Source organism: Dermacentor andersoni, chromosome 5 (genome assembly GCF_023375885.2).
Source record: "Dermacentor andersoni chromosome 5, qqDerAnde1_hic_scaffold, whole genome shotgun sequence".
NCBI lineage: Eukaryota > Metazoa > Arthropoda > Arachnida > Ixodida > Ixodidae > Dermacentor > Dermacentor andersoni.
In genome coordinates, this window is record NC_092818.1 from 98786758 (window position 1) to 98807437 (window position 20680).

General features: G+C 46.6%; 2 protein-coding genes across 2 annotated transcripts in view; one reads left to right on the forward strand and one right to left on the reverse strand.

Annotated features, from left to right (window-relative positions):
• LOC129385039 (uncharacterized) overlaps window positions 1-9230 on the forward strand; it is a 39507-nt gene extending 30277 nt beyond the window's left edge. The window contains exon 4 of the mRNA XM_055070872.2: window positions 5874-9230. Coding sequence (XP_054926847.2) covers window positions 5874-7867 — 1994 coding nt within the window. The 3' untranslated portion in view covers window positions 7868-9230. The remainder of the gene's footprint in view (window positions 1-5873) is intronic.
• Window positions 9231-9966: 736 nt separating this feature from the next.
• The window catches only part of LOC126532025 (disintegrin and metalloproteinase domain-containing protein 10-like), a 30044-nt gene continuing 19330 nt past the window's right edge, over window positions 9967-20680 (reverse strand). Inside the window, exons 4-7 of the mRNA XM_050179725.3 lie at window positions 20334-20524; window positions 19307-19512; window positions 13169-13321; window positions 9967-10122 (exon numbers count right to left, since the gene is read on the reverse strand). Of these exons, the coding sequence (XP_050035682.3) occupies window positions 10105-10122; window positions 13169-13321; window positions 19307-19512; window positions 20334-20524 (568 nt within the window). The 3' untranslated portion in view covers window positions 9967-10104. The remainder of the gene's footprint in view (window positions 10123-13168; window positions 13322-19306; window positions 19513-20333; window positions 20525-20680) is intronic.

Sequence of the window (20680 nt, forward strand, 5' to 3'; positions counted from 1 at the left end):
ATGCGAGAGTTAACTTAGTTTTACTTGATCGTGTTTTTAACTGTTTCTCCGAGAAGAGAGGGAAATGGGGAAGTGGGCAGCATGTTATTTCCGCCCGGACTGCGTGTCCTAAACGGGTATTGCTGAACATAATAAGCATATATATCATATTGGTTACTGTTGTTATGCTGAAAATAATGGTCAGATAGACGCTTTATGACAATACGCCAGGAAACATTGTTATGCGAAATAATTATCAGTCGCGGATCCCCTTCCTACTCTTTACTCTGTAGGCCAGGGCGGAACCCTGCCAAGCTGGATATATCCAGCTTGGCATATATCCAGCTTGGACGGCTCTTCACCTAGGAGCCGAAACATATGATTCTTAGATTGTTTCGAGCACGAACAGAGAGGATGCTTTCTCACCTAATAGAGAGTTTTAGAAATACCGCACCCAAACGTCCTTGCCTGCCGAACTCCTCACACTATGCTTGCATTCTTTGTACTCACTTTGTGTTCTCTTGAACACCCGGCGGTTCTCTATCCCTAACTCTAGTTGAGCAGAATCTAAAACTCCCTAACAGCTGCCAGCACGTCCGCGAAAGATCAACGCACGCAATATCCTCAAGCGTGAAACCATCCTTGCAATGATGGTCAAAGTTCAGGATAGCTGTCCAGTGCGCCAAGTCATACCAAGGCAGCGGTTAGGTAACAGTTAGGAGTGTGTTCCGGTAACAAACCCCTGCTTTTTTAAACAATAGCAATACGGTCACTCTCTATTACATCTTTTGTTTCTTCATGCATAGCGCAAGGTTCTTGGAGACCAAGCTGTTCTCTGATCTGAGCATTTTATTCCTTTCATTACCCGCTTCATAATTTCGTGATCAAAATATTCCTTTGTATTTCCTGCAGTTGCCAAGTAATCGTTTGTTGAATATTTAAATTTGTTACACATACTCTTACTACCAGGGTCTTTAAAACATAAAAACATAAACACAGTAAAACTATTATCAGTTCTACAATGTGCGTCATTGGATCTATAGGCGTTACATACATGCCTGGAACGCCATATTGAATGACATGCAGGAGTAAAACAGCAGGCATCAAATTCATCACACCTGGGATACACCTAAGCGTTGCAGAAAATTGCCCCCTGTAACTAACTGTTCATAACCACTCCTGCCTCTCCCCCATCCCTCCATTTTGACCCCCACGTCCTTTCAGTCATCGATGCTGTTCAACGCTCTATTGAATAACGCAGTAAGACGTAGAATAGTGTTCGCATGATTGGTATATGTTGTACCCAAATAGCATAACATCGCATGGATGGGTCAAACTGATAGCAACGTACGAAGCGCTTTTACGCAAATGCTATCCACCGCGGTGGCTTAGCGGCTAAGGTATTGTGCTGCTAAGCACGAGATCGCGAGATCGAATCCCGGCCGCGGCGGCCGCATTTCGGTGGGGGCGAAATGCAAGAAACCCAGTGTCCCGTGCATTTAGGGCACGTTAAAAATCCCCAGGTAGTCAAAATTATTATGTAATCCCCACTACAGCGTGCCTAATAATCAAATGGTCGTTTTGGCACGTAAAAATCCCTGAATTCAAATACATAAGAACTATTCTACGTCGAACAGCAACGCGCAACAAACAGCCCTGTGCCACTGGGTAAGCACTTGTCCCACGCTTTCTGTATAATGTTGTTTGTTGTTACAACTACCTTGATTCTCCATCCTTGCATACATTCAAAAACATTGTCTTCTCGTCGGCAGAAGATTCAGTCCTTAGTTATAGTTTCTTCATGTAAGAATGAGACGCGTCACTTTGCAGCACGAAGCCGAGTTTCACGCCGACTACTCTCATGATAAAAAGAAATCCAGATCCAATGCGCGTCTTGGAATTTATATGTGAATCGAAGCTTTCGTGAAGTGGTTAATCAAATTTAATAAATTCGCCCATTTCATTTCTGCATCTTTGGCGTAAGGTAAACCGGCGCATGCGCTCTTGCGCAACCGTGTTACGCAATGTGACAGTGGCACACGCGGCTATCATCTCGAGGAAATATAGTTGGCGTTGGCACGATAGAAGCATGCGCGCGGTTCTGGCCTGATGGTTATAGCATCGGGCTTCAGTTCTTTGCTGATCAAGGTTCCACCGCACCATTGGGCCCGTTGTTCAGTTTGTCTCAAAATGCGATCTATCGGGGAAGAGAGCAGCAGTAGCAGCACCCAGCAGCGCCCTGCAGCAACGGTCAGGAAATGGGGTCTTCACTGTGACTGTTCGTTGCAGTCGATCTACGAGTCACCTGTCGTAGCGATCTAAAAGGTTACTAAGAAATGGAACTAAGCAAGGTGGACGTAGGACTGCATGCACGCTTCGTCAGTGCTTTGCGTTTATCCCGCCACAGCAATGTTTCATAATTAGATTTCCATCGACGGTACTGTATTCATTGAGGCTGTGAAATTCCTTTCGTCAATGTTGCTCCTCCTTGGCATTGGATGCGTTTCTCCTTCCTCCCGACACTGCAACTGGTTATAAAGATTCAGCTGTTTATCCACGCTTTAAAAAAAAAAATAATGGGGTTTTACGTGCCAAAACCACTTTCTGATTATGAGGCACGCCGTAGTGGAGGACTCCGGAAATTTCGACCACCTGGGGTTCTTTAACGTGCACCTAAATCTAAGTACACGGGTGTTTTCGCATTTCGCCCCCATCGAAATGCGGCCGCCGCGGCCGGGATACGATCCCGCGACCTCGTGCTCAGCAGCCCAACACTATAGCCACTGAGCAACCACGGCGGGTTCCACGCTTTACAAGCTCCGTGCTCAATACGTATTCTTTTATACTCCTGTCAAGCTGTCAAGTGCACTTACAGAGAGTGCACTCGGTTTTAAGTGCACTTTCCCAGCTCTAAACGTCGAAAGCGGAGTGTACTATCAGAAGAGTGCACTCCGGTCGGAGTGCGTTCACGGAACACACTTTGCTGGTCGAGTGCGTAGCCTCGCCCTCAGCGTTTTCAACGATAGAAAAATGTAATGCATAGAAAAAGGACAGAGAATTTCATTCTTGCTGTTGAACAGCTTTTAACAAAATAATCCGAACAGAACTCGCTGATATTCTGTTCTAGCAGGATCAAATGCCGCCTTGCCGCACGCCACTATCTTGTTCTGGATTGGCTAGGCATTCGTCTTGGCCGGCCTTAACTTGCAACACTCTTATGATAAAAATATTTTCGACTTTTGTTGAGTAAATATAGATCAAGATTGTTTTTTTATTTATTATACAACTAGAGCAATCGATTTTTAGGTTTCTTTTATTCGAATATACGTATTCAAAAAACACAATTTTAGTCTGTCGCTTTTTTTTTTTTTAACTGCGAGAGCGTTCTGTGTTCCCCTTTTAGCACCGCGTAGACTTAAGTGTCACTCAAGATCCTGAAGTGCACTCCCCGTAAGTGCACTTAACTTGCCTGCTTGACAGGGGTATTATAGTGTGTATGCAGGGCCAATTTTTAAAGAATCCCCGCGAAGCAAGCAAATAGATGTAGGCGGGTTGAAACATTTCAAGTAGCGATGAAAATGCTTGTAGTTACTGGTGAGCTTTTTAATTACGCGCGTAGTGAAATTTTAAATTCGAAGTATTTTTTTAAGTTGTAAGAAACCATTAATGTGCGTGGGCAGACGAACGGGTGACGATAACCATCGGTAACGTCACTTCAGGCGCCAACGGAGGTTTTTTTCGTAAACTTCCGTAACAACCTGGGGCGCAGAGATATCAAGATAGAATTTTACACATAGCGATTGCACACAGTCTACATTCTTGCGAGGTCCTTAGAGACAATTTGCTAAATTTCTAATACCCGTAAATAACAAAGCAGCAAGGAACGTCGGTTTTAATCTTCTGGTGGGAATTTTAGGGGTGCTGTCGATATATACTTCCAATTGTTTACATAGGTCTTTATTTTTTAAGTCATCTTATCAGACACGCTCACAATCCTGTATCCTGGACTGCCGACAAGAATAAAAAAAGAAAATAAGCTATAATAGGTATTTTTATGTTTCGTTATACAATGGAAGTGACGACGAACAGCAATCAATCATTCGGAACCTACAACGCTGGGACTACGATACCCAAATAAGACATACGAGCTCTTGTATTTGTGTTCCTTGTCTCGTTCCAGCACTCTTGCATCCCAGCGATGATAGACCAACTAGCCAAACTATCCGTCTTACAGCAATCAATCAATCAATCAATCAATCAATCAATCTTTACTCCAATATCAAGGCAGGAGAAGTTGGGCATCATGGTAAAAAAGCCCTTGAAACGGCTTGACAAAACTTAAGACTTAATGGACCACTATACAGCTCAGGCGTACAATACACCTATCTAGAAAAAATGTATTGCGAACAATAACAGCGCCGCAGTAGACAAAGTAAAAGTGCAGGATTAATACGCAATACGCGGTAAAGTAAGAGGCGCGTGGTAGTGCTTCACAAATATTTTGGTGGCTGCGTCCATTCGCTTACGTAACCGAAGCACAATTAGTAGCGCTGGCACAGTGTATGATTGTAGCTTCTTTCGAAACGTTGGGTCAAGGAATTCCGGAACACGGTCCAGTGTCGCTTGGCTAGAGGCAGTGGCTTAGCGGGAAGGAGGCGTTTGGGACACACCTGGCACCTGCACCCCCTTCCCCCCCCCCCTCCACACACTGCCTAAATTTGTCTTAGTACGCCTACTTTCCCCCCCCCCACCTCCTCGCTCCCCCGATCCCCGGTCAAGTGCGTGACACCCACACCCCACCACCCCTGAAAAAAAATTTTGGCTACGCCACTGGCCAGTGTCACACATGTCCTGAAAAGTCTGCAACTGATCGGCATTTAAGAATACTCCAATGCCGGCGAGGAACAACCTTGCGGAAAGCGTTCTGGAATCTGAAATCTAGAGAAAATATGGTATAAATATCGGGAGGCGGTTATTTTCGACAACATTACTTGTATAGTGTAGTGCTCGTAGAAGCTCAATTTTGGTCTCAGCGAGTGCCGCAATTTGTTTCGAAACTTTGATCGAGAACCTTCCAGCATTTGTGAACCAATGAGTACGTAATTAAGTTTTTCTAAGTGCAACCAACTAAATTGCCTCTTATATTACTAAGTAGATTTTGCCGCAAATAGCTAGTTGGCTGCGTGACACTGAGGACGACACTATAATAAGAATTTGGTCGCACGTCAAGGCAATTTCACCTCAGCGCACACACGCAAAAACACATAGATCAAAACATCTTCAGTGGGTCGCAAGGTTTGAAATTAGTCATGGCGTAGTTTACTGACTTGGTCAACTTAATACTATGAGCTTCGGCATACAGTTTTCTAATTAGAAAAGCTGTCTATGCTTCAGAATAACTGAAAGGTGGGCAAATTGATTCAGATTTATGGGTAAATCTGGGGAGCGTGGCATAATTCGGTCAGTAGACACGAAGAAAATAGAAAGGACATGCGCTGTATCCCAACATTTTTTTTATTGAAGGGAAAGGCTGATGTATATAACAAGAGGCAACAATCCTTTTTAAAGAAAACGCAAAGGTAGGTTAACAAGGCTCTGTCATTGTTTTTATCATCACTTGGCCTTGATAATCTACCTTGGCGAATGTTTTTTTTTCTTATCTACCACTGCCTCTTTTCATAAAAATAATCTGTTCCCTTCAATACAAAATTTGAGGGGACAGTGCATACACTGTCTGTTTTCTTCGTCTCTGCCCGCCTTGTTACGTAGCGCTGCTCAGGCTTAGTTATAAAGCTGTCTATGCTCGCCATTCTTTCAGTGAATACATTTCATTTATTATCAATCCTGACCAGGTGGAACAACGAACGTAACGTTCAAAAAACATGTCTGCGCAGGCCTTTTCAACAGCGGGCAGGACACCGTCGGGGAGGCAGCGTGGAAGCCTATACTGTGCTTATGCATTGTCATCCTGCTCCTGGCGGCCATTGTTGTCTTCCTGCTGATAGCGAGAGAAAGCTCGTCGGAGACACCTCATCGCTGTAAGCGCCTGATGTGCACGGACCCGTACGAAGCACTGGGAAGCCTTCTGAACTACAGCGTAAAACCTTGCGACGACATGTACGCCCACGTGTGCAGCAGGTGGACCAGCAACGCAGAGCATGCGGGGTTCCTACAGGAGTCGCTCGACTACTACCTGACCAAGATGCACGACGTCTTCGAGACCTCAGATGGCAACGCCGTGGGGGAAGAGCTCAGTGATGGCTTGCGGACCGGCGGCGTCCTCTTCGCGCAGTGCCTGGCTGCCATAAAAGGCAAGGAAATGATCCAGCAGGAGGCCGTGGTTCTTGTACAGGAGCTTTTCCTGAAAAGAATAATTGACAGCAAGTCGCCGACCGAAGCCGTGAGGGAGGGCACGGAAATCTCGTTCACGTTCAACCTGAACGGTTTACTGACGTTGCGTCCTCAGCGGCTGGACACTACAGTGGTGATGTACGCATTCAAGGGAAGCGCCGTGAAGCCTTCTTTACCAGCCACCGCTGATGTGAAGCAGTGCGTCAGGGACTTCGTTTCGTCCACGGCCATCGTGACAGACGTCCAGGCAGTTGCGACTGCTGTACTGTCGCTGGATCGCATCGTGGCGGCACATCATCGTCGTGCAAACTCTGTGCACAAGAAGATAGCTGCGAATCTACTTCAAGAAGTGTCTCCCACCCTAAAGGCGCTCGTCGCAAATCCCATGGAACGCCTGACTAAAATGTCCAGCTTGAGCAAAGGATATCTTCTCGTTCGCGACTACGAAAGCACGCTGGACCTTGTTCACTTTTTTACGAGACCTTCCAGCTCATACATCCCGTGGTATCTCATGGTGCAAATGCTGGTTGACGTGCTCCTATTCGACTACGTGGCGAGGTATGAGCTGAACGACAAATGGCAGGCGCTGCGTGCCTGCTCTGTCGTCGTGAACAGGGCCATGTCCCACGTATGGTCATCCCTGAGCAGGCAAATGATGCTGAACAAGACGAGCCACGACCCCATTACTGAACTGTTCGAGAACGTTAGGATGGAGCTCACCTCCACTAACGGCTACCTGCACAAATTCGTGAGCGATCCCACCTTTTCTCGATTGCGGAATGCCCTCGGGAATATCTCGTTCGTGTCCAATCATGAGCTCTTGGAGCACCAACGTAAACTCGTTCTCAGGAGTAGCTTGCTAATGCCGTCCAACCAGCACTTCGTGCGCTCCTACGTAGACGTTCGCCAGAAAACACGTTCCGTGTCGCTCACGTGGCCTCCGGACGTTCTCTGTGACATCGCTGCACTTTTGGAGATGGAACTGACCCCATCATATAGGGACGAAACGAATTCGCTGTTCCTCTCCACGGCCCTCGAAATGCCTCACATTTTCTACTCGGACGACACGGCACGCTTGCTCAACTACGGCGTGCTCGGAGCTGCACTGGCGAGAGAGCTGATCCTAGCCGTCGTTCCGGGTGCACAACTGGACAAGCTCAGGGCGGTGTGGACGTCGGAGGCGGCCCGGCGGCTCATGGATCGCATGACTTGCTACGTGGACACCGCCGCAACTCATGACGAGCGTAACGCGACCGACTTCAAGTTGGAGCTCTTCCCATGGTTGATGAGTGCCAGGGTCGCGTATGACGCACTGAAGAGGCACTTCAGTTTTGCGCAGGTCGACAGCTCGACGTGGAAGACGGTGCAGAAGCAGTTCTTTCTGCGCTTCTGCCTGGCGGCGTGCCATTCGTCGAACGCTGCGGTGGTCAGCCCTCGCGACAAGTGCATCTGGCCGCTCTCTGGAAACCCCGCGTTCGCCGAGGCATTTGACTGCCCCGATACCTCGCGCATGTCGCGTCGGATGTGTCGAACATAGACGCTCGTGCCTGGTGAACGTTGGTTTATCAACGGTGATCTTTTTTTCTTTATTTCTTTCTTTTATTTACGTGGAGTATGTTACTTGCGCCTGATTGTGTCATCATAACGCAACGGAGCCAACTCATAACTGCGATGAGGACGTTTTCTTTAATTGCGGGCGTTATTTATTGTCTAACTTAACTCATTGCCTTTTATTCCGATCTAAAGACTTCCATATGAGTGTGATTGTCCGTAATTATCTAGAAGATATAGGAACTATAGACAGCTGATTTGCGGTATGTCTTCAGCTCGCGCCATAATGGCAAATGGCAGTGAATTATGCTAATTCGTGCAAAACTTTCAAAGCTTTGTTTATCATTGAAGTTAGTTGGCTGTGAGCGGCTTCATAAAACTATATTAATGAAGATGCACTTTTCGTGAGCAGGTATAGCGAGTACCGTAACGTGGTTCTATTGAATTTTTGTTTCTGCTCGACGACTCGCACTGTAAAGTATGGCGCCGACAGCTGGAGAAAGGTACAATAGCCGTAGTGACAAATAAGGCTTATCCGCTTATCTCTTTAGCTTACACGGTGTTGACGACCTTAAAGGCAGCACCACCTGCCTACTCGGGGTATTGGCGGAAAACCGGACCGATTTCAGAAATATATCGGAGAAAGAAATGTCATTCTGTGTATATTGTGGGCATTTAACATACACTTCCTATTTTATTATCATGCATGCCCTATGCTTCATCGCCTCTATGTGTAATCGCCGTTGTGCGTTGAGCCTGCGTGTGGCTGGCCTGTTTTCTCATGAATAAAGGTTATTATATTGCCACCAAAACAACCTGGGAATGCATTTTGAAACAAATATGCATTCTCCCTGCCTTTCGTATCGGCTTCGCCCCCCTACAAGTAACCGCAATTATCGGGATTGTCTATGGGCTGGATGGCCGAAATGAACAGGAAAGGACGAAACGTCCTTCTTCTGTGTGCCTTACTTGGTTTAGTATCGCAGTAGAATACAGGACGAAGTATTCTATGAAAATAGAATATTTTTCTCTTCCTTCTCCACCCCACCCTAAAAAAAAAGCTCGCTAAAGTTTACGAAATACGACACGCTTCTGCACCGCATCAGTGCTGGGCCAGAAGACAACGCCAACTCCGGAAGCAGCATGCATATTTTTAATGCGACATGCTGGACGACCAAGAAGGTCCCCCCTGGAGCGACGGGCTTTCAGCTGCAATAGCGCCGAACGACCTCGAGATGTCAGTGCTACGCCGCACCAGAACTGCGTTGTCACTCAACTCTTGGTTCACGATTCTCGCAGACGTACGGTGATGCCAGAAAACTCGGTAACGTAGCCTGGTAACAGGTGCCGACACTTTTGTATCGTGCACCTAATGCACGATACACATTTCGCCCCTGTCTAAATGTGACTGCCTTGTACGGGTATCTCGATGTCTCGTACTAGCAGCGTAATGCCATAGGCACCAAGCCATCACGCGTCGAGTTTTGTCGACTTCTGTTGCAGCCACGAGAGTGGCCGGTTTGCCTGTAACAAAAACAGACCCTCAGCCCGCTAATCTACAAAAAAAAGCTTCTCAACAGCTTCTCAAAGCTTCTCAACAGCTTCTCAACGCTTGCTTCCCAACGCTGTTGCGAAGCAAGCGCAAGCAATCCTTTTAAGCGAGCTGTACGCTTTACGAACATTTTTCGAATGAGAGTAAAGAATCGAATGATCTTGCACATAAGTTCGTTCTAGGCTTATATCTACCCTGATTCCTTTTTTCACTGGAGTCAGATTGCATGATAAATAGATTCCAATGATTGGGGCTCGCCAAAACCCTCTTACTCACCAGAGAACTTTTGGGGCAGCTAAACGTTGCCTCCGGAGAGTCGCGTCATTTTGCCCGTTTAGCGAAGTGATGCGTCTGCAAACGCGTTCACTCTGTCGGAGAGACCCGTGGCGTAATTTTGGTAGCCCCCACTCATAATTATAAGCCCCGATTCGAGCCTCTGATCGACTCCACCTTCCCGACGTGAGAAGCCTAAACCAACCACGCGCTAATCATAGGCGTCTTTATTACGACACTTACTATACAAGCTGGTTGAACTTCAAACCTTAAGAAAACACATGCCCTCCGAAAAAATTTCCTGGTGCTCCTGACAGCGATCCGCGGTCAGCGCGCCCCGCGCCAGAGGTCCGGGAGCGACTCCTTGACTCCAAGCACAAAAACGGCCCGGCCGAATGTCACATACGTCGTGGGCGCTGCAAGAAGTGTACATGGCATGCAAAAATTCGTGATGTCGAAGTGATCGACGAGTTATCTTGTACAGCGCTGTCTATAGACTACATTGCCTGTTTTGTAAACAAACAGGGTATTGTGCAGGCAAACAATTCTACTCGACTACACGTTGACGTATCTTTTCTTCTCTGTTCGCCACTTTGCACAAAAATCTTCGTCATGTAAACTCTACACATTCTCCCCGTCTGTTCATATTGCCTTGCCGGAAATCTTTCGAGAGTGCAGTTTATCGAGAAAAAAAAAAACGTTATGCCATCACGACGTGGGACGGCACTGCCACCGCATCTTCGTGACGTCACGCTCTAGAGCTTCTCTATAATCCAATGTTTTTGCAACGATGATACGAGAGAAAAAAACAGCTGTTAATCAAATAAGCAGAAGTCGCTGGTAACAGGCATTCTGCACCTTCAGCTATCTCCCTGTTTAACCGATTGCCTCCGTAATCATACCTGCTTAAGGGTTGAGCGCAAATGGACGCCTTGTATTCATTCGTCGCATCTGTGCGCTTAACATTCACGTGTAAATACAGTGATTTCAGCGTACGTTTTCTTTTTTTTTTCGAAGCGTGCAGGAGTATACGTGGTACTGTCAACGAACTCGTCAAGTTCACACCGCCTTATTATTATTTTTTCTTTTCTTTCGGCTCACTGACAGTGTTCACGACACGAGAAAGTCCAAGAAAAAACCTCGTCCGCTTTCTCCACTAGCGCGATGAACCTCGTCGTCCGTTCAAATGCGGCCGGGCGATAGTATACAGGCAAGGTGAAGTAACTTGGCTAGCGGGTGGCTGAACACGAAGGCTCGCGTTTCAATATAGGCCGTAAAAACGTTCATTTCCTAAATGACCGGTTGCATGTTCTAAGGCTTTCTTGTTCTGGCTGCCTCTACATGTGGAAGAAATTTGTTGAACAAGTTTCTTAAATTCCTTGTTATTCTAATCACCTCTTGTATATATGAGCGCGAATGTTGACTTTTAAAGGACGACAGTGTGGTGTTAACCAGCAATAACAAAATCGGGTATGGTCACACTACTGCAATGGTCGCGCCGCATGTCACAATAAATAACCCGTTCTAAAGTTCGACGTATATATTTCTCACTCTTGCTTCAAGACAAGCCAGTGCGTAGCACACAATTAATACAAAATTTCTGATGAGCAGGCTTCCCTACGCATCAATACTGGATATCACGAAACGATTTTCGCGCATTCTGCGGTTGGCTGCTCGTTAATTTGGCTGCGCCTTTCCCATAGATCTCTATGGGAAATACTGCTGCCGAGCACATATGCTTTGCCCAGCATACAGTTCATTTCTGTCAGAAATAAATAAAATGAGAAAGGTCTGTCAACCAAAGTCGAGGCGAGAGGAGAGAAGGTTGGCCTTGTGTGGTATGTGTATTGATATGTAGTGAAATTGGGGCGTAAAAATTATGCAGGGCTCTGTAATGGCATAATATTTTTGCACTATTTGCATTATTTTCTCCGGTCTATTGTCAGGCGTTAGATTTCTTTCTGGATCCTCTATTTGTTTTATTCCAGTCGAGATTTTTCATTCGATTCTTCTACGCGCATGCACGTCAACGTTGACTTCTTTACGTTGTCGTAAACAAATCTCGGACTTCTATTGGCCCCGAAACTAGCTGTCTGTGGAACGCAGAATGAACGTTACAGCGCAGTTAAAGCTCCAGCCAGTCGCCGCATGCGTGATTACTGCCCAGAGCACCGCGCATGCGCCGACGGCTCTACGCATGCGCAGCAACGGTGAGACACCGACGTAGTTCACGCAAACAGCGCATGCAAGTCGGCGAAAATGAAAGCGCAATACGGCAGCCACGCGAAGCGTGCTTGCAAGGTTTTCCTCTCTTCGCATCGGCTGATAAGCTTACGGTGCCAATTGAGTCGACGACCAGGCTGTGAACTATAGGCAAAAGCGCGTTCCATATAAGGCTTCAATCTTCATATACGTTTCGCTGTACGAATCTTGCCGGTGGTTAGTGTGTGCATATCGTTTGGCGTGGATCCAACCGACTCGAGTTGATCGCAGAGACGCGACGTTTGTATCCAAGGAGCAAAGTATAACAATCTAAAGAAATTTGCGCCCTTAAGAGTACAAAAATGTTTACCATGTACTATTAAAGCTACAAAAAAATCTGGCTGTACTACACGACAGCGAGCTCAAATTACAACTGTGATGGGAAAAGCCGCAGTTCAAAACTTGGCACGGATTCACATAGCCTTTGCTTAGTAAGTGTCCTTTGCCACTGGCTGACCGACTTCGCTAACGATAGGTCCAGCATTAGGATCAGCTAGAACACTCTCTTACGAACGCTTATATCGTAATAGATTTTTCTACATATGGGCCCTGTTTATTCATTCTGACAGCCTGCACCGATATTCACAAAGCGTTTCGTTCGTAAGTGCTCCTTGCCATTTGCCCTTTGCACGTTTCCATCTTTGACAAAGAGTCGCCTTCGCTAATAATATGTCCGACGTCAGGATTGGCTCAAGTTCTCTCCGACGAACAAGTTTAGAGTACGAGCATTTTGCGAACACGATTCCTGGGACCGAATTCACTAAGCTTTATGATTGTACATGTTTTCTGTCGCTTGCCGATCGCCTTCGCTAATAATACGTCCAGAGTCAGGATTGGCTGACCTTTATTTTTTACGAGCAACTCTGACGTAACAGCTTTTTGTGAATACGGGCCCTGGTGGCGCACCAAATGTCTGGCACAAGATTTTGATAGCTACCATTATTAACGTTTGTTTCATGCAGTTCTCGCGTCGTCTGTAGCGGCTGTCACACCGTTTACGTGCCCACAAAATGTCGCCAAGAAAGGGAAACTTCATTTGCCCCCATCAAGCCATTCTATCTTACCAGTTTTTGAACGTGAGGACGCTAGTCATGGGACAAACCAAGCACCCCTTATGCACCCATAAGGGCGTTAAAATATTTAGTGCGTATAAAGCAGCGGCATTGTGATTGTGTGATGCCAACAGTAATGCCGGCTTACGTATGTTTTCCAACGGTAGCGTAGGATGTTCTTGAAGTCGCGGTGTGGCCTGAGTGGGTGGCTGCTGGGCGTATGCGCGGAGAAGCAGTGGAAGAACAGCGCCATTAGGGCCACGAAGAGGAGCACGTAGAGGGCCGACATGTACGGGTGCATCTGCAAGCCAGTGCGAAGCCAGAGGGCCTTGTTTCATACAACCCGGTGCTCGCGATGCGCTTACCGCACGTTGGTCTCCTATGAGTTGAAAGCGTAAAGGTTAACCTGGTTGCTGTGGCGTGTTTAGCATTGAACAGCGCAAGTTAAGAAGCCAGAGCTGTAATATTTGCGCAAATAAATAAAGAGCTGCCCAAAATGTGACTCCTGGCAAACTGAAATCGGTATCTTGAAATGTGCTCTTAAAACATACTTCTGACATACTAGCTGTAACACTGTAATTTTATTATTAAAAATTATCAATTATTTACTGCTAATCATTGATTATAGATATCAGGAAATAACTGGAGTGATTTCTTTTTCTTTTTCTGGGAATGCTAACAATGTTGGCACTATATAGAGAGACGGTATGCTTCTTTTTTTATGCTTGCTCTGCGTTATTTCGGACAACCTGCGCCTGTTCAGCTTGTATGTATACAAACAATTTTGTTTTCCTTCGTTTTCTCTGTGTTTGTTCAGTAACTTCTTCAGCCCCTGCGACGGTACAGTTCTGGTATATAAACCTGTAGATCGATAGGGTGTTCTGAAGTGTATCTCTTGACCGAACGACGTCGGGTGATGATGAAAGCGCCATGAGGTGCAAGCGTTTGCACACATGTTTAAACTCCACTCTCTCACTTTTCGGTTACGCAGGTATTGAGTGAGACACTGGTGACCTTGTCAGTGCCTGCATGACAGCAATGCTGTGTTGCAGCATGCCACCGACCAGTAACCTTGTCCCTTGGCCGGACACCAAAGAAGGGGGGCCAAGCGTACACACTACACGGTCTTCATTGCAAGACAAATGTTGTATATTGCTGTCAACTCCCACGCAAAGTGATCTTGAGACGACGGCTGTTAAGAACGTACGCCACACTGGAGACAGTCGAAGAGATAATTATATATGTTCGGAAGGTTTAGCTTGCCGCGAATCTTCGTTTCAAACAATGCACTGCAGTCAACGAATGCCGATCATTCGTGAAGCATACGACATTGTGCACCGCCTCCTACTGCCCGAATTGAACGGCCTAACCGAGAAGGCCTTATAAGAACACTGAATCAACGACTTCCCAGAAGTGTTTGTGAGCTTTGTGGACAGTTCCTATTGCACCAAGCTTTCTTCTTTTTTATTTATTTTTTTATGCTACTGCGCGTACTCCTTTGCCAGATAGAAGAACGCCGGTAGCTAGGTCGCCAGGGTTCGAACTACGAGCCCTATTGAATAACATTATTCCGCAAATGTCACGAATATTTGCGAAATGACGCAGGTAATGGCAGTCAACCTGCCTTGAAGACACCGATCGCAAGTCCTCTTGCTCCCGTGCCAATACACATCACGCCAACGCCAGTGACGAAGTTACAAATGACACGCACAAATGAGCACACGGCTTGAGGGGAGAGGAAACTGCGCAGGTATCAGCAATCGCTGGCCACCTCAAGCCAAGCATCAGATATCAGAGCAGCCTCACCGGCTTTCACGGCGCATGCCCGAATCATGACATCACAGACCGCAAAGTTGTCAAGAACACATGCTCGAAACAAATTATCTTCAGTTCCTGCCATAGCACTTGTCATTAAGCGGTGCTAAGCTGAGCATTGTGCGAGGTAGCTTTTTGTCCTGGACTAGCTGACCCTCCTGTATTAACTCTTATACATCCATTGCCTGTTGCGTAGTGTCTCCATCATTCACCCGCCGTGGTTGCTCAGTGGCTATGGTGTTAGGCTGCTGAGCACGAGGTCGCGGGATCGAATCCCGGCCACGGCGGCCGCATTTCGATGGGGGCGAAATGCGAAAACACCCGTGTACTTAGATTTAGGTGCACGTTAAAGAACCCCAGGTGGTCGAAATTTCCGGAGTCCTCCACTACGGCGTGCCTCATAATCAGAAAGTGGTTTTGGCACGTAAAACCCCATAATTTATTTTTTTTTTTTTGTCTCCATCATTCGGTGTTTAGGGGGCTCGTTGCCTCTGAAGCCAACCGCGTTGGATAGACGCAATGTTCTACAACCAGTACGGTATGTAGCCGGTGCGCCTCGGCACACCATCCATCACTTTGATCGTTATTCCGTCTGAGGCGAGCTACGACGCACTTTTCAAGCTCAGCTCAGCTCAGAAGCTGCCCGCTCCAGCGTTACGGAAAAGTGCGTCGGATTCGCATTTTTGATGCAACAGCGTTGCGTGAACACGAAAGCCGGCGTTCAGTTCAGGGCCGGTATTTTGTAGCGATGCCTTTTCCGATTCTATGCTTTCTCACGCTTTTCGCGCTTGGCCACTGGTCAGAGCGACGGTCTGCCCACATTATCAACGCGATCAGGCGGCCGTGTGTGGTGGATGATAAGAATAGCATAGAATAAGGCATAAGGCATCGCTACAAAATAGCGGCCCAGCTGCTAAACGGAGAAGCCAAGCAGGCGAAACATCGCGTTTTGAGACCACAAAAACGGAGTTCCGCTCAGCCAGCTTGGCCGCGGTGCGATGGTGATGATCTGCTTTCCGTTGCTGGCATGAGCATGGTACGCAAGTGCAGTAGGATTATTACTGAACGGCTGTGCACAGCTTGTTACCAGAGCGGCCTAGTCTATAAACGTTGTCACAATTGTCTACTGCTGCGGCACCTACACTTTTCTCTTTGATACAAAGCTGGATTATTTACAATTGCAGAGGTAGCCCTGCCAAGGCTTCGCGTATAGTTCAAGACAGCGGACGTTAACGTGCAAATTCAGCATACCCAGCTTTCAATTGACCCCAAAGCACTGTTGTTACAGTTGACAAGGCGGCTTTCAAAAACTTGCTGAAGAGCATCACGCACTGTAAATGACACAGCGCATAGGCGCTCCTTATCCGCAGACAGTTCATTCTAGTGTATAGTGTACAGCTTTCTGGTTTGTTGTTTGTTTAGCATTAGCAAATAGTAATTTTTATTGTTCAGAAGCCGTCAGGACTGTAATGCTCCTAAATGTTGTGAAGTTGCGGTGTCTCGTCGTGAAGTACAACTCGGACCTGAATGCGCTATAGCCAGAAAACTAAGCATCTGGGGATTAGGAACACCAGGACCACACACAATGTCGAAAAGGATTTGGCCACGTATCGGTTTATTTTATTCGGATTTCATTCAAGCACGGTAGTGAATTTCAAACATGCGAAAACGTCAGTTTAATGTCAGCACAGGCTGCATAAGTAGTGTCAATAAAAAATTCCTACAGGAACTCCTCTGGGAGTTGTCTAAGTACGCTAAGCATTGTGCCACTTGCTCATCTCCTTGCAGCCCGGTGTAATTATCAATGTTATGAAATTTGATCCAACCAGTATAAAGCTTATCAACCCTTATCAGTCGTTGTCAAACTTATCAGACTCGATCTAACCCTTGTCAACTCTTATCGGTTGTTATCAACCTTGTCGGAGTAGATACAACTTTTATCAACTCTTATCGGTTGGTATAAACCTTTTCGGACTTGGTCTAACCTATTGGTCGGTATCAAACGCAACACAATCTAACCAATCCTTACGAAACCCTTACCTGTGCTTATCAACCTTATCGGACATGATCCGACCCTCATCAACTCTTATCGGTCCTTATCAACCTTGTCGGACTTGATCCGACCCTTATCAACCGTTATCAGTGCTTATTAGCATTATCAGAATTGATCAACAATTATTAGTCCTTATCACTCTTTGGCACCTTATCGGTCCGCGTCCAACCACTATCAACCGTGATGAGACCCATATAACCTCTCATCACTGCTTATCATCCTTATCAAGTCATTGACTGCTTATCTGTCTATGTTGCGTGACGTGAAGCGCATGAGCCCTCATATATCGGTGGCATTTTGGCCGTTGAACAGTGCTGCCAACCTCTGAAGCCAGTTTTCCCCTAAATCAGATAAATTCCCTATATTCTCTAGTTTCTTTCTTTAGGGTACAGTTGTTCACTTTGCCAATATACTTTTTGTAGGGATAAACTTGTTTGTTATGCAGATAGACTGCCTACGTATAGGTTACGTTTATTGCCAGGCTCGTTTTTATAAATTTAACTAATGAAGTCGCTGCTCACCGTCTAAACGATGTTTCAGCGCAAGTTTTTGCAGTACAATATTTATTTCCTTCGCAAATTTTCTTTAGATATAAAAAGTTTTCATAGACAAGACATAAAACTCCTAAATATAGAGAACTTTCTCTAGGCTTGGCAGCACTGTCGGGGAAGGAACGCCCCAACGGAAGGTGCATCCCGCAACCACTGAAACGCAACGAGGATGTAGCATGATTGGCATTAAATTTTAACAAAATCAGAATTTTTCCTCATGTCTACAATGCACCAACTCGGCTCCACATGTGGTTCTAGAGATGGCTTTTATTCCATAATCACCAGATATTTCAATAGAGCCTTCATAGGAACAATGTTTTATACATTGTTTTCTTTATAGTGATACGTCCTGTATGACAGAGAGGTTTCCTCGTTGGGTAGGCACAGAAATGATCACGCATATAAAACTTGGTGGTTGGCTAGTTGGTTCATGATGCTTTAGAAAAAAAGATAATAAGCAAGCAACCGACAAGCACGAGAGAGTTGTCGTGTGTGCTCCGCGACTCCGGGGAATGAATATTCTGGGCAGAAGCGAAAATTGATGGAAGCGTCTTATATTGCCTCCAAATGGAACGAATGCGTGAGTGGAACGTCGATTTCTTTGTTTAGTAGTGAAGACAGGTTCATGCGCTGCAGGTTCAGGTAACGTAATCGTTTCGCTCATTTTATCGGTGTTTGTTATTTCCCTTATTTTTTTTAAGTAAATGTATGCTGTGTCATTGCACATGTGTGGTAATATTTATATATTGACGGCTCAGATTTAAATATTTATTTGAAAGTTTGCGCTTTTTCGTGTCGCTACCTTCTCGTGCTTGTCTGACTTTTTTTTTTAAGATGAAAGCACTATGTGCCCCGTTGCACGAAACTCCGGCAGGGGCGGCGTGACTGAGCAATGGTACTAAAGATGGCCGACGGCGCAAAGAGTAAACACACGCCAGATATGCCCGGTTCACGTCAAATTTGTCAGTGAGGTTCCTCTAAGCAAAGTAAATTAATGGCTTTGAAAAGAAATTTTGCTATGTTTCTGTCTGCGTGGGAATCGAACCCGGGCCTCCGCGGCGCGAAACGAGCGCGCTTCCCCGACGCAACGGTGGCTCCACGGTTCTGGCTGACTAAAGGCGTGGCCTAGTGCGTGCGTCATTGGACACGTGACGGCGCAATCAAGGGGGAGGAGGTGGCGCCACGTCATGAGTGTATAAAATGAGCGCGCTGCCTCCCGCGCGTCACTTGCTCTTCGGATTTCGTCAGTACTGTCTCTACCGCGATGGACTCTGAAGCGTCTACCTCAGCAGCAGCTGTTAAACGTGCTTCCCCATTGAAGCACGCCTCAGATGAAGAAGCAAGGCAACACAAAACTCTAGCTTTCTCGATAGTCTTCTCAATCGACCTAATCCCACCACCGCAACCGTTACAACACGAAGATTACGTGCCAGACATATATCCCTCTAATGACGAAGACATTGTCGCAGCAGAATATGACATAATCACGACATATCTACCACTAAACATAGATGATCGCATAGCTTGAAATAAAATTCGTCATTCTGCAGCAAAATGGTTCGATTGTTTCCGGTGTGTGGCCAACGTATACGCCAACACACACACTTAATCATGCAAAAATACCTTTAATGCGTGCCGAAAGCGTCAACCGAGAACATTTCAGCAAAGCAACTATAAGACTTTCGCATTCCCACACGTAAGCAGCCTTAAGTGTCCTTGCCGAATCTTTCCGTCTTTTTCTTTTTTTCTTGCGTTGTATCTTTTTCCGAAGCGTCATCAGTGTGTTACGCAATTTTTTGCTCTTGGATAGAATGTCCCAGGTTAGGTGCACGCTCAATATATACCACACGCGGGCCGCCCGGCTCACCATAACGTAATCGCTGACAGATTTGTAGGTGTCCGAGGCAAAAAGCGCCTCCTCCAGCCTCGTCAGCAATCCCTGCTCGTCCGAGCGGCGGCATTTCTGGAAGACGTCGCAGTAACCACGCTTGTCGTCACACGAGGACCCCGGTCGCATCTTGGCCCCGCATAGCGACTTCATGGCCGGATAGTGACACGCCTCACTGCACTTTCCTGCGGCGCCAAATCCAGCGAAAAAAAACAGTTCACAAAGCGGCAACACTGTACACACCACGACGACGCTCGTAGGCAAAGTAATACTGAATAACCTGCTTGAAAAATGATGCCGACAACGATATTTGACGGGGAAGACTGCGCCTCTCGTCCACCGTGGAGACTCGGTGGCTATGGCGGTATTCACTGAGGTCGATGCTTTGATCCCCTGCCGCGACGGCGGCATTCCAAGAGGGGTGTAATGCGAATGCCCTCGCGCTTTTAGATTTAGAGCGAGAAAAATGACAGAAAGGTAGCCAATCTAAAAACAAACTGGATGCCCTGTCAAGGCAGTCAAGGGATGCAATTAAGAGAAGGATGACGAGATGTTTTAATAAAGCAAACAAAATATGAGCCCGATCGCGACTAATTGCAGCACGGCTCCTGGAGAGCGGTAAGCTATAGTGGTCAAAATTATTCCGGAAGTCCACAGTGGCGTATATCACACGCCAGTTATTGCTTCGGAACGGTATAAATTTTAGGCATATCAATTATTACTGCCAGCGTTTTCGCCTGATCTGCTTATGTCAAGCAGTGCTATGTGAACTACAAACCTTTGTTACGATGTCTGTAATGTCAGCCGCAAGTCACAACGAATAAATAAAGTAAAGCTCACGCCCTCGTGTATCGCTATGCCGAAAAAAATTACATGCACGGCAATGACAGCTGTGTATCGTTTCCCTTTACTTCCGATTGTCGTCGTTCATGTTGTCCGCTGAGCTCGTCAAGCAATCAGCGACGATTTACACTTTATGCACAACAGAAGTCATTGTTTGACGTACCTTGGTCCTCGCACGCAATTAGGCACTTCTCGTCGACCGTGTAACCGTCTCCCGACAGGTAACACTCCCGCATGCCGTATTTGAGGCAAATGGAGCCCACACAATCGCCGTCGATACACGTCTGCGTGCCCTTGTTGCAAGTGGTGAGGTTGGGCTTCGGTTCTCCTGGGGGGCAGAAAGCATTTTGGCCGCTGCGTGTCGGGTCAAGGAATGTGCCTCCCTGATTAGATGATGCGACTAATACTTTTTTGTGCGAAAGCATCAAATGGCCCACTGAGCGAGAAAGCCGGCGTCTGTAGCCGCGAAACGGCTCCTTAATTCCCATTGGCTGCGACGCCACGTCACGA